This window comes from Lactuca serriola, chromosome 4 (assembly GCF_051521515.1).
Source record: "Lactuca serriola cultivar US96UC23 chromosome 4, Lser_US96UC23_V15, whole genome shotgun sequence".
In the NCBI taxonomy this organism is placed as follows: Eukaryota; Viridiplantae; Streptophyta; class Magnoliopsida; order Asterales; family Asteraceae; genus Lactuca; species Lactuca serriola.
This window is the reverse complement of record NC_136411.1, coordinates 122,943,417-122,955,357: the sequence shown is the minus strand read 5'-3', so window position 1 is coordinate 122,955,357 and position 11,941 is coordinate 122,943,417. Positions and strand designations below refer to the sequence as shown.

Genomic DNA, 11,941 nt, shown 5'->3' with positions numbered 1-11,941 from the left:
AAAGGGTTGCAAAGTACACAACATCAAATGGACTATTACTTAAAATAACATTATGAGTTTATAAGGTTGTTAATCTATGTAAAGACCTTTATTAGAAAGAAGATAATATTGAACCTTCTAAGGGTGATGATAGTTTATGGAGTTTATCTCTTACTCGTGATGAAGTGTCGGAATTGCTTTTGAGATATCTTAAGTCTACTACATATATTGATTTTGATTTAAATGAGATGAATTTTCCTCCCAGATATTATTCGAGGTAGAGATAAACATGGATTGGTTATGTGTAAAATGAATGGGAAAAATTGAATGATAGTTTAGGGAGTTTATCCCTTACGATGATGAAGAGTAAGAATTCCTTTTGAGATATGTTGAGCCTAATGTGGACATCGATGTTGATTTGATTGGGATGAATTTTCCTACTAAATCACTATCGATAATCTTTAGGGTTTCGAGTTAGGAATGAATGTGATTTTGTTAGATTTCAAGTCTTGGAGGTTTCAACCACGAGTTGGCCATTAGAGGGTATGTGACGTACTTCAATGTGTTAGCATATCGTCTAAATGACGAATCATCTCCTTCTATCATTGCAAAAACAGGGAGCTATAGTGGACGACCGAGAACCCATTTTAAAATGAAAAGTCTCACTCAAATACATTTTTGTCATTTGGAAATGCATGGTAATTTGGTGAAATATACTTAAAATTTAGCTTTTCAGAAGAAAAAAAATATTTAATAATAAATGATTTTTTTTAGATTTCTCGTAAATCAATTAAAATAACTAGTTTATAACACGTGAGAATTATACTTACAAAATTAATTAAACTTTCATAGTAAAGACTCAAAATTATTAATCAATTATTTTAAATAAATTATTAATTAATATATATTTTTTTAGTTATATAAAATTATAATCGTTAATTTAAATAAATATGTAACCTTATAATTTATATTAATTTTTATTCTAATATTACTAATTTAATATAACTGAAATAAAATTTTTAAATTTAAAATAAAAAATAAATGACATGATATCGGTTCACAAAATAAACCATCGAATAATAAAGAGAGGAGACGTTAAGAAAAGGTTGATAAAAAAAAAATAAAAAAACAAAAATAAAAATTTAGAGACCCTCATATTGTACATAGGAGCAGGACACAGTCACGCCAGATCTGTTCCTGGTTCAAATCGGAAGACAAGATGGAGATCGAAAATCTAACCGCCGATGATTCTTCAGCCACTATGGCGGAAGTGCTGCCGTTGGCATCCATTTCTCAACAACCTTACGTCTCCGAACTCCTTTCCTTCACTCTCGATCGCCTGCACAAGGAACCGGAGCTTCTCCGCGTCGATGCCGAGAGAATTCGTAGGCAGATGCAGGAGGTTGCTGTCAATAACTACCGTGCATTCATTTCTGCCGCCGATGCTTTGGTTTCTACTCGCCACGAAGTCTCATCCATTGATAAACACCTCGAATCATTGGTAATTCGTTCTTCAAGAACCCAAGTCATTACTGTTGCTGGATGATGACTTTAGCGATATATTCAATTAATCTTCATAGGTTTGCATATGGCTATATGATGGCAGTAAAACTAGAAAACTAAGAATGTCAAGTACGTAGACAGAACTATTGCCTCTGATTAGAAAATGAATAAGGGCTCTACTTTGAGAATGGGATCAAATGAGCCACTTCCAATTTCTAATTGATTTACACTTCTAGTTGTTTGTATAGTGGTATGATTGCCGTATACACTGTCACAAGTCTACAAACAGCCACTTCGGGTGTTGTTTAGTTATGCTTTGTATGGAACCATGCTATTAAGTTTTAACAATGAGAATGATTAAAATCTCATTTATCTGCAAGATGAAGCCTACAGAAGTAAAAATATCACAGTGTCACTTGAAAAAGGCATAGACATATGCTGATTCATAGATCTCTGACTATTCCTCTCTGCATATACATAATTGAGTCACATTCCAATTTTTAGCCTTAACCTAGTCAACACCAATGCCTCCAAACTTTTTCATAAGAATTAAGAACAACATCAACAAAGTAGGGTATATCCCCTAGTCATCCTCCATATACTATTAACCATGCATGTGAATACTACTAGATGCTTAAACTATTTGGCTTCTGAATATGAGAATATCTTTATCTGCTGTTTTGCTAGCCTGATACAATACAAGAAGCTTAATTATATGCTGATAATTGTTGTTTCTGCATACCTACTTTATCTGCTGTTGAAGTTAGAATCAGATCAGAATCATACTGAATTCCTTTTGTGCAGATTGCAGAGGTCCCAAAGCTAACATCTGGCTGCTCCGAGTTCATAGAGTCTGCAGAAAAGATTTTGGAGCAGAGAAAGATGAACCAAACACTGCTAGCAAATCATAGTACTTTGCTTGACTTACTTGAAATTCCTCAGCTTATGGACACGTATGTATTTGACCTATCACTAGACATCACATGCTAAGATAAAAACTAGAGACTACTATTTTTAAGGCCTGAAATTGCATTTGGGATAAACCATGTATATAAATGTAGAAAATATGGTTTGATTTCCAGTTTAAAAATCTTGTTCTGATTATCTATTAGATTGGTGATTTAAAGATTTAACTTTCTTTAGGTGCGTGAGGAATGGGAATTATGATGAAGCTCTAGACTTGGAAGCATATGTTAGCAAACTGTCAACAATGCACCCTAAGTAAGATTTTTTTTTTATCCTAATTAAAAGTCCATTCGCTTAGCTCTCAAATTCATAATAGTAGCTTAATAGTTTGTGGACTTACCACTATTTTTCTTTTTTGAATTTTTTTATTATGTTCCATTAAGATTACCAGTCATTCAGGCCCTTGCTGCTGAAGTCAGACAGACTACCCAGTCTTTGCTCTCACAACTTCTCCAAAAACTAAGATCAAATATTCAGGTAAGTTTGCAATGACACAACACCTGATGTTTTTAAACTGAATAATGAATGATAAAATGATAATGTTAATGGTAGAAATAGTAATGAGTTATTGTGATATTGTAACTATAGTTATAACTATTCTTTATTTTTTTTTTAATTATCAATTAATTAATTAAACCTGAGTCATGTATTGCAGCTACCAGAATGTCTTCGCATTATTGGATATCTACGAAGGATAGGAGTATATAGCGAGTACGAAATGCGCCTACAGGTATTTAATAATTCATTCACCAAATAATTAAACTTTTATAGTAATCCCAACTTATTTACAATTTAATGAGAATATATATATATTTTTTAATGTGGCAGTTTCTAAGATGCAGAGAGTCATGGTTATGTGGGATTCTTGATGACTTAGATCAGAGAAATGCTTATGAATACCTAAAAGGAATGGTAAACTGTCACAGAATGCATCTGTTTGATGTTGTCAACCAATATCGTGCTATATTTGCTGATGACACATCAGGAAGTGAAGAGAATTATGATGGAGGACTTCTCTTCAGCTGGGCTATGCATCAGATTGCATCTCACCTTAAAACTCTCAAAATCATGCTCCCTAAGATAACTGAAGGCGGATCTTTGTCCAATATATTGGACCAATGCATGGTCAGTTTCACTTTCATTTTCACACATCTCTATTACTTTACATTTATCCCTTTACCTTTCTCTATCATCAATTCTTTTATAAATCATAGAATGTGAAATTTATAATCATCCAAACTACATTTAAGTTTAACCCTCTTTATGCTTCACAGTATTGTGCCATGGGGCTTGGTTGGGTTGGATTGGATTTTCGGGGCCTACTTCCACCTCTTTTTGAAGAGTAAAGTTTCACTTTCGACCTCCTTTTCCTTTTATTTATTTATCTTATTATTTATATGTCACAAAGTTCACAACTTTACCCTTCTTTTCGTTTCCACAGAGCTGTTTTAAACCTATTTTCAAAAAACATGAACACAGCAGTGGAGAATTTTCAGGTTCAATTTCACTTTCTCACCTAACCATTGTTCCTTAATTATAATGGAAATATTAAAACCAAAACCTACTTCTTTTTTTTTTTTTTTTCGTATTGATTACAGTTGGTTTTGGATTCTCACCGATGGGTCCCACTGCCAGCAGTTGGCTTCTCATCCAATAGCGTTGGTGATGAAAGTCAGGAAGACATTACACCTCCTCCAAGTCTAATGGAGCATTCGCCTCTTGCTGTTTTTGTTAATGGTAAATTTCTAAATAACATGCAAAAAATAGGAATGTTGATTTGTTTATTATTATGGCATCATGGTTTCATGAAATGTTTGATGATGTATGTGGCATGAACATGACAGGTGTATCTGCTGCAATGAATGAGTTGAGGCCATGTGCACCAATAAGTTTGAAACATATTCTTGCTCAAGAACTAGTGAAAGGGTTGCGAACTGTTTCTGATTCTTTATTAAGATATAACACCACAAGGGTGCTAAGGGAGAATGAGTCTGTTCTCTTTCTTTCTCTCTGCAGAGCATTTATAGAGGTAATTTCAAATTCGGTTAAATAAAAAAAATTGGATGGCATATGATTATTGAAAATGTTCAGGTTGCTTATCCACATTGTGGTACATGCTTTGGACGATGTTACCCTGGAGGTGCTTCTCTCATTACGGATGGGAAATACGTGTTGGAGGGGCTTTCTCGTCTTTTGACAACGTCATCTTTACGACACTTACCAAAGAGAGTTCAAAATAATGCTAATGCTACTGGTGAGACAAAGAATGTAGCAGAAAATGGCAATCCTCCTGCTGCAGTTGAAAATGGATCATCAGTTACAGACATAGTCTCAGTCACAACAGATGGTAAAGAAATGGAGAATAATAATGTGGTTGAGGAAGACGACAAGAACATGGTTCCACAAACTCATGAAAAACAAAGTGAACAATAAACCTTATGTGCACCCCGGATTTTTAAACTTTAAGATTTTTTTTTTTGAATAGTTAAATATTGCACAAGTTATATTTTTGTATTATATTATAAGCATATGGTTATGAATGAGTATGTGCTACATGATATACAAGGTTTTTAACTTTGAACATTTTTTTATGGAATTTTCGTCCTGACCATTAGACTTTAACCCCAGTTATTCAAAATATAAAGTGAAGAATTAAACTTGATATCTTGTATAAATGTTGTTATTTTTTAAGATGTCACATCATATACAAGTGACAGGAGCATTAAAATTAAAAAATGTTATTGAAGCAATGTCATATCATTTTATAAATATTTTCATCGACTTATATAATAGTCTACAATAAATATCGTTACTAAGAGTGCAATATTACACATGGTTTGGCACTTTCCTTTCCTTTGAATCATGTATGTTTATTTAAAATTGATAGAATTATAAAAATGGTCATTGTGGTTTGTCAAAAGTCACAAAGTCAGTCCTTACTAATTTTTTTGACAAACATGGTCCCTATGGTTTTTAAAACTTGCATGAATGACCCTTTTGTTGACGCGGTTACTGTTCATCTGTTAGTGTAAAGGTATTTTGGTCTTTTCAGTGTAACTGAGTTTGTGACTATGGGTAAACCATAGGGACCATTTATGTAATTTTTCTATACTTTATGTTTATGGGTTTGAGTCTTTTCCACCCGACAAAATTGCAAAAATGATCCCTGTGGTTGTCAAAATTATACGGTTTTGTTCAAAAAAGATTTGGTGGTGCACCAGTTGTCCAGTTTTGGATACCTTGTGCGGATTTGATCCCTATGTCATTAACTTTAACAGTTTGACTGTTGTCTTTTTTTTTAAATGACTATTTTACCTTCAGAAACCATTTCTACAATTGAGTCTTTTTACCAAACTATAGCGACCATTTCAACATATCTTTTTTTAACTTTATTGAACTATTATATATTTGTTTTTTTAATTAATTTTTTTTAGTTTCTTTTTGTTGGATTAATTCTTTTTATTGGATTATTATATATTAATAAATATTATTTTTAATATATAATATTTAATATATCAATAATATTATTTTATTCGAGTATTGATTTCTTTTAGTTAATTCTTTTTTAATTTTTTTATTGGATTGTTATATATTAATAAATATTATTTTTAATATTATATATATATATATATATATATATATATATATATATATATTAATGAATATTACTTTATGAGATTATTAACTTCTTTTAGTTATTTTTTTTAATTTCTATTGTATTAATTCTTTTTTGTCAGATCGAGTTTGAGACATCTTTTGGACAAAACCACAATTTTCGGACCAAGTGATAGTGGTGGTGTTGTCCACAATCTGTTATCATTTGGAATGCCTATTCCGAATGAAGTGGTTATTTTTTCTAAAAATTGGTTATTTTCTTCAAATACACGTTAAAATGTTGTTAGATTACTTAATTTCCCATTTATTAATGTACAATAATTCAAATAAATATTAAAAAAATAATTATAAATATTAGTAGTCCAATAAAATAATATTCATTAATATATTAATATTATATATTTAAAATAATATATATTCATATATAACAATTCAAAAAAAAAAAGAATTAATATAATAAAAAAAGTTTTAAAAAAGAAATTAATGCAACAAAATTTCAAGAACAAGGCCCAAAAAGGCAAAACCCCACATCTTATAATTTATTTTAAATATACGAGAAATAAGATTTTTTTTACAACACCATCACTATCACTAGGCCCGGAAATGGTGATTTTGTCCAAAATATGTCTCAAAACTCCGTCTGACAAAAAAAAATTAATACAATAGAAATTAAAAAAATAACTAAAAAAAAGTTAATAATCCCATAAAGTAATATTCATTAATATATATAAATATTTCATATTAAAAATAATATTTATTATTATTTAATGATCCAATAAAAAAGAATTAATCTAATAAAAAATAAATTAAAAAAAAAGAATTAATTAAAAAAATAAATACTCCAATAAAATAATATTATTAAAAAAAATAACGAAAGAAAGTTCTAAATTAAATTCTAAACGTTGATCATGTTGGATTATACCGACAGATATATAAAAATAAACAAGTAAAAATAGTTTTTTTAGGTTAAAGAACAAAAGTTATTAATAAAAATCAAATTATATATAATATAGGGTTCAACATGAAAATTTAGAAAATAGAAGGGTGAAAGTTACATTTTTCAAAGTTCAAAGTGAAGGGTTGAAAGTGATATTTTAAAAAGTAAAGGGGTGGAAAGTGCACAAACTCATAAACATAAAATATAGAAAAGATTACATAAATGGTCCTTATGGTTTATGTAACTGTGACATCCCCAAAATCACGGCCAGAAAAGACCGATTTCATTTATGCTTTTTAAAATAATTTCAGAGTAAATCCTTTTGATTTAAAAGAGTTGCGGAATTTGTTCCCAAAACAAAATATAATAAAATAATATTTATCAAAGCATTTCATCAAGAGATGCATTTTCATTATATAATCAAAACTCGGGATGTCATGTTCCGATACAGACCATAAAGCATAAACGATAACATTACAAGCCATTCAACAAATATATACATATACAGACTTGTAAACAAAACAACTTGATGATTCATCCATCTTATGCCCTCGCGCCACTTCCTGTAATACAAATAAACTGAGTGGGTCAGGCTTGGGAGCCTGGTGAGCATATAGGGTTTTCAACTCACAATAAATAAATTATATTTGATTTCACCAACCAACAATAACCCGATTACTCATTCCCGTTATCCTCACTTTACGTTCCAAAAACAACATCTATCTCAAGGGACCTAATCTAGGATTTTCATCGGGACGGACATTACTGCTAAGGGGTTTCCTCAACAATAGATATCATAAAGGCAACAATGAGGGGAATAGAGTACACCGGTGAACACATCGTTCACAACACTTACATGTTATGAACCTGCTAGCGTTCCACAGAACTGTCTAGAAAGAGTCTGTGGTCGTTATCCATACTCCGTTGAATAACTAGATCAACGAAAACATCATCGAGGCCTCTCATCTGTTTATCACACATCAACTATCTACCAATGTTCTACCCAACTTATTAGTAGATAAAAATATATATTTTTATACATAGTTTAAAACCTGTATAGCATTCTCATTCAATACATATTCCAATCAACAGATGAGACACATACACATAACACGTTTTTCATAGAGAATAAATCATATCTATGAAATAGAAGAAAGTGAATATACATTCACACATATAACAACAAAATATACACATAACACGTATATCGTATAAAATACTTCATAGTTATGCGTTAGAAGAAAGTAACTACACACTCACTTGATCAGAAGATGATCGGACAGCACTACGACTTGCAGAAGTAGGATTCTTCAGTAGATCTCGAAGATCTTCACAAAAACCGGGCTTCTCGCGAGCAGAGCTTTGGCTCGGGAATTGCACTTCTTGGGATCTTCGGGGCTTCGAGACTTGCTTCGGGGCTCGTGATTGATACCGGGGCTTCAGGGGTACTGCTTTACACGTAAATCGATGCAATACAGGTGAGAGATGAAAGAATGAGCAACCAAACTCGGCTGGTGTGACATCCCCCATTTTCATGGCCAGAAAAGACCGATTTGTTTATGCTTTGTTTTTAAAATCAGAGTAATCTTTTAAAGAAAACGGTTGCGGAATTTGTTCCCAAAACAAGATATGATAATAACTTATCAAAACATTTCTCAAAGAGAATGTATTTTCATTTAATAATAAAACATCGGGATGTCATGTTCCGATACAGACATATAAGCATAAACAGAACATACACTCATTTACTCTAGTGATTTACATCTCCTTTAATCTCTCAGTGCAAAGCAGCTTCATATCGATACCTGTGATACAATTAAACTGAGTGGGTCAGGCTTGGGAGCCTGGTGAGCATATAGGGTTTTCAACCCACAATATTATATCATATATATATATATATATATATATATATATATATATAATCATCAAACAATCAACCCATTTACCTATCCCCATTATCTTCGTTTATTCTTAAGTACCTTCCCTAAGGAATTATCCTAAGGGTTATCTCCTACATCGTATTTACCTCTCATCTCCTTACATCACATTTCCTTATATGTTTGTTCCTAAGGACTTTTTCCTAAGGATCATCGCATGAGTACGTAGTCACAACATCGCCTGGACTAGTAATTCATAGTAAGGGTTAGACTATCGTCGCATGAATACGCAGCCACAACATCGCCTGGACTCGTAATTCATCACCTAGGGGTTAGAGTATCATCGCATGAATACGTAGACACAACATCGCCTAGACTCGTAATTCATCACCTACAGGTTACGAGCCTGCTGGTGTTTCCACGGGGTCATCTAGAATAGTCCGTGGTCGCCATCTATACTCTGGTAGATGACTACATCGCCAAATTTCCACATCGTCGGTCAAGGTTATGGTATCTCCTCTCATATCACATCACCTATTTATCATCACCTATCTCTCATCACCTAATTATCATCACCTATTTCTCATCACCTAATTATCATCACCTATTTCTCATCACCTAATTATCATCACACATCATCTAATTCATCTACCCATGTTCTACCCCACATATTTGTAGATATAAATACAAGCACAATTTAAATCATTTAGCACCCATATAAAAACATCATTTCCAAGCTCATCTCATATAGACAATTAATATATAACACATAGCACATATTTCATAGCTAATACTTTATATTTATGTGTTTAGAAGAGAGTAACCACACACTCATACATATAAACAACAATATATATATATATATATATATATATATATATACATAGCACGTATTTTATAAAATACTTCATATCTATGTGTAAGATGAAAGTGACTATACACTCACACATATAAACAACTTTATATTATACACATAACACGTATTTCGTATAAAATACTTCATAATTATGCGTTAGAAGAAAGTAACTACACACTCACTTGATCAGAAGATGATCGGACAGCACTACGGCTTGTAGAAGTAGTATTCTTCGGCAGATCTGGAAGATCTTCACCAAAACCGGACTCCTCGCGGGCAGAGTTTCGGCTCGGAAATTGCACTTCTCGGGATCTTCGGGGCCTCGGGACTTGCTTCGGGGCTCGAGAATGATACCGGGGCTTCGGGATAATTTCTTGCACGAAAAACGATGCAAAAACGCGAGAAAAAGGGAAGAAATGAGCAAATAACTCGGTTGCCCTTGACCTCCTTTTATAGGGGCTGGAAGGTCGAATTACGCTGGGCGTAACGACGATAAGATCGCTGACTCCCCCCCTTCGGATAATATCGGAATATATATATAAATAAAATATCGAAAATATTTAATAAACTTCAAAAATTCATATCTTCCTCATACGAACTCTGTTTTCGACGTTCTATATATCCACGCATAGGTGAGACTACGATCTACAACTTTCGTTTAGACTCCGTCGGCTAATTTTGACTTTATTTTTATTATTTATTTTTAGTAGGTCGGGATAGGAAAATTTCGTTATAAATTCATAACTTCTTCATCCGACGTCCATTTTCGCTTATCTTTTTATCGTTTTACTCCTATTAACAAGACCTTCAATTCTCATTTAGATTGTTTCGGCTAAAAACCGCTCGGTCTCAAATCGAGTATTCGGGCTGCATACCGCTAAGTCGAAACTTCGAAAAATCATAACTTCCTCGTACGAAGTCAGATTTGGGCGTTCTTTTTATGCACGGTTACGGTTTAACATATTCTACGACTTTCATTTAGATTGTTAAGGATAAATATCGCTCTAACGTAAATTCACTTTTTACGTCGCGTTGTGTCGTGCCGGTTCTGTCGCGAAACTTCGACAAGTCATAACTTCTTCGTTATAACTCGGATTTCGGCGTTCTTTATATGTACGGAATCCTTGTAACATATACTACAACTTAGTTAAGATTATTCATCCTAAATAATCTTATATCAAAAAGTCATTTTTGACGCTTATCATCTCTAAATTCACTAGCCCTGATCTACGGGCGTTACAGCTGGCCCTTCAAATCTATTTATAGGGCAAAACTGGCCCTTGCCACGTCGTGACACCTTTTTCCACGTCGTGGGATTGGTCGTCACTGCATGCGTCATCGCAAGTTGCATCTGGGGGACTCCCGGAGGTGTCAGAAGACTGGCCACGTCGTGGCACTACTTGCCACGTCGTGGTATCTGACAGTTTTGGGGTTTCGCGCCCCGAATTTCAGTAATCCATAACTTTCGCATACGAACTCCGTTTTCGACGTTCTTTATATCGACGCGAAGGTGAGATTATGCTCTACAACTCTAGTTTAGACTCTATTGGCTAATTTTGACTTGATTTTTAATATATTATAAGTATATTAGTTATATATTATTTTTAGTAGGCCGGGACAGGAAAATTATGTTCGAAATTCATAACTCCTTCATCTAAACTCCGTTTTCGTCTATCTTTTTATCGTTGAACTACTATCAATGAGATCTTAAATTCTCATTTAGAAATTTTTGGCTAAATATCACTCAATCTCTATTTCGAGTATTCGGGCTGCATACCGCTAAGTCGAAACTTCGAAAAATCATAACTTCCTCATACGAAGTCAGATTTGAGCGTTCTTTTCATGCATGCTCTCGGTTTAAGGAACTCTACAACATTCGATTAGATCACTAAGGCTAAATATCGTACTAACGTAAATTTCACTTTTTACGTCATTCAACGTTGCCGGTTCTGTCGCGAAACTTCGACAGATCATAACTTCTTCGTTATAACTCGGATTTCGGCATTCTTTATATATTCGGAAACCTCGTTTCAACTACTACAACATTATCCTTAGATATCGGCTTTATCTAACATTTCATTTTGACGCTTATTTTTATTCTTAATTAAATTAAGACACACAATTAAGCACATAACACATAATACTCAAATAATACACTTCTATAATTTCAAAACGGGTTACAAAGGTTAACCTGGACTACTATATCAA

General features: G+C 32.9%; 1 protein-coding gene across 1 annotated transcript; it reads left to right on the top strand.

The window, feature by feature from the left end:
- The first annotated feature begins 1,092 nt into the window (after positions 1-1,092).
- Positions 1,093-5,070, top strand: LOC145102455 (conserved oligomeric Golgi complex component-related / COG complex component-like protein). The gene is made up of 11 exons (XM_079039851.1): positions 1,093-1,480; positions 2,287-2,435; positions 2,626-2,703; positions 2,832-2,925; positions 3,104-3,178; positions 3,277-3,573; positions 3,723-3,790; positions 3,890-3,944; positions 4,047-4,185; positions 4,293-4,477; positions 4,540-5,070. Exons 1-11 carry the CDS (start codon positions 1,199-1,201, stop codon positions 4,879-4,881), a joined length of 1,764 nt encoding a protein of 587 aa, XP_078895977.1. The 5' UTR covers positions 1,093-1,198; the 3' UTR covers positions 4,882-5,070.
- The last annotated feature ends 6,871 nt before the right edge of the window (positions 5,071-11,941 follow it).

What these genes read in the sequence shown, in the direction of transcription:
- LOC145102455 (XM_079039851.1), top strand. Translation starts at nt 1,199, where the DNA reads ATGGAGATCGAAAATCTAACCGCCGATGATTCTTCAGCCACTATGGCG. An exon ending in ATAAACACCTCGAATCATTG is followed by an intron (nt 1,481 to 2,286) that starts GTAATTCGTTCT and finishes CCTTTTGTGCAG; the next exon opens with ATTGCAGAGGTCCCAAAGCT. An exon ending in AGTACGAAATGCGCCTACAG is followed by an intron (nt 3,179 to 3,276) that starts GTATTTAATAAT and finishes TTAATGTGGCAG; the next exon opens with TTTCTAAGATGCAGAGAGTC.